Genomic DNA, 1,807 nt, shown 5'->3' with positions numbered 1-1,807 from the left:
GGGGGAGGTTGACATTTCTTGAGGTAAGAATGGTGGGTGGGTGGGTGGGAATAGGGAGGGAATTTGGCAGGAGGCAGCTTACATCCTCCTGCTTAGAGTAGATCCTCGGGAGAGGGAGTGGTGGGGAAAGAATATTGAGTCCCAGAAAAGAAGAGGGAGACAGTTCTTGCATGCTGGGGAAATGGGACTGTGGGTTCAAGGCTTGCTGAAATTCAAGGGAGAACAAAGTAAGGTGCCAGGTAAGAGAACATGGGGTGAGCATCCTGGATAGATATTGGGAAGTGGGGATACAATAGCAAGAACAATGAATAGTGGTGGGGTGGGGGTAGGGCACGTAGAAGAAAGGACACAAGAAGGCTTTGGGAGGGAGGGAGAGGAGTAGAGACTTATACAGTATTTTCTAAGAAAACAAAACGTATTTTTTAGGATTTTTTCTGGAGTTTGGGGTTTTAGTTTTTCTGGTTTTGTTTTCCACAAAATAAAAAAAACAAAAACTTTTTTTTCGTTATACTCTGGCCGTTGCGTGTATGACTATCCTACGCTAGACAGCCTCTCCCTCTAATGCTGTGTGCTCAATACCTAAAGTCAAAACTCAAGCAGGTCCCATGCCTGAAGCAGCCCAGTCCTAAACAGGGGAGGAGAGTATGACAAGTGAGTTTCTTTAGCCAAGGACATCCCCACCTCCTGCCAGTTTTGCAACTTCAATACCTAGCCAGACACCTCACAACATAAGTAACTGGCGGTTGTGGGAATACACATGAACTGCTCCTCCATCCGAGGGATTTGGTATCAGTGCTAGGGATGAGCTACAGGTGGCCAACGTGCCACCTATAGCAGGAGACTGTGTTTGGGCATTTTGGTCTGGGGAAATGGTTCATGTCATCAGGAGAAAAAAAAAAAAACACCCCGCTAAGTTTGGATTAGGGTGCAGGGAAGACTACAATTCCCAGAAAGCTCTGGACTAGTTAACCAAAGAAAACTACAGTTCCCAGAAGGCCCTGACTTGGCCTCAGGTGCCCCAACCTATGTCAAATACTGCGTGTGAAATACAGGTATTTCCTAAACTGACCAGACTGTAATACCTAAGGGGACGGTACCCTAAATACTGCTACCAAGGCTGTGGATCTTGGTGTATATCATGCATACTTAACTGTCAGCTAGGCTATAACCCACGAAGCGCCTGACTGTGTCTGTGAAGTGTTTGGCAAAAAAAGATTACTTACTGCAGTATCACCAGACAGTAAGTGACGCTCGGGTCGCTGAGCTTAGCTGGATTCCTAATGCGTGTGGTGGCGTAACACCTCTCGCATAAACAGAAGAGACATTTAGGTTTTCAAAACGGGACGCAGCTCCGGGAGACATGAAGCAGCATGCTAGAACCAGCCAAAAGAAAAGACGACCTCGCACGTCCCTATCGCCCCTTTCTTGCCCGTTAGAGAGACGAGGCCAAAACGGAGACCGAGGCTTCTATCTGGTGACCCAGAAACTAGAAAGGCAGAAAAGCAACGAGAGGCGGAACAAGCACAAACGGGCCGAAGGAAAGAACAGCCGCTGCCGGGAGCTTCAGACGCTCTGCTCGTTATCTAAAACCAGGTGGGGATGGAGAAGCCACACCTGGACCCAGACGTGCCTCGCCTCGCTTCCCTGCAGAGCTGAGGCCAGGAATGACAGGAATTTTCCCGAGCAATCCCCAGCTTAGGACAGCCGCAGCCATCCCCGAGGCCACTCTCGGGGGAAAATGGCCAGAAAGCGCGTAGCGGCTCCTTTAAGGCTCCTCCTCGCCCCCCCTCCCTCGCCCACGTGACCC

General features: G+C 49.7%; 1 protein-coding gene across 1 annotated transcript in view; it reads left to right on the top strand.

The window, feature by feature from the left end:
- ZBTB12 (zinc finger and BTB domain containing 12) overlaps positions 1 to 1,478 on the top strand; it is a 3,848-nt gene extending 2,370 nt beyond the window's left edge. Inside the window, exon 3 of the mRNA XM_021717921.1 lies at positions 1,437 to 1,478. Coding sequence (XP_021573596.1) covers positions 1,437 to 1,478 — 42 coding nt within the window. The remainder of the gene's footprint in view (positions 1 to 1,436) is intronic.
- Positions 1,479 to 1,807: the final 329 nt, after the last annotated feature.

Source organism: Carlito syrichta, unplaced genomic scaffold (genome assembly GCF_000164805.1).
Source record: "Carlito syrichta isolate Samal-C Ts95f unplaced genomic scaffold, Tarsius_syrichta-2.0.1 Scaffold311524, whole genome shotgun sequence".
NCBI lineage: Eukaryota > Metazoa > Chordata > Mammalia > Primates > Tarsiidae > Carlito > Carlito syrichta.
The sequence above is the reverse complement of the archived record's forward strand: the minus strand, read 5'-3'. Positions and strand labels throughout refer to the sequence as shown.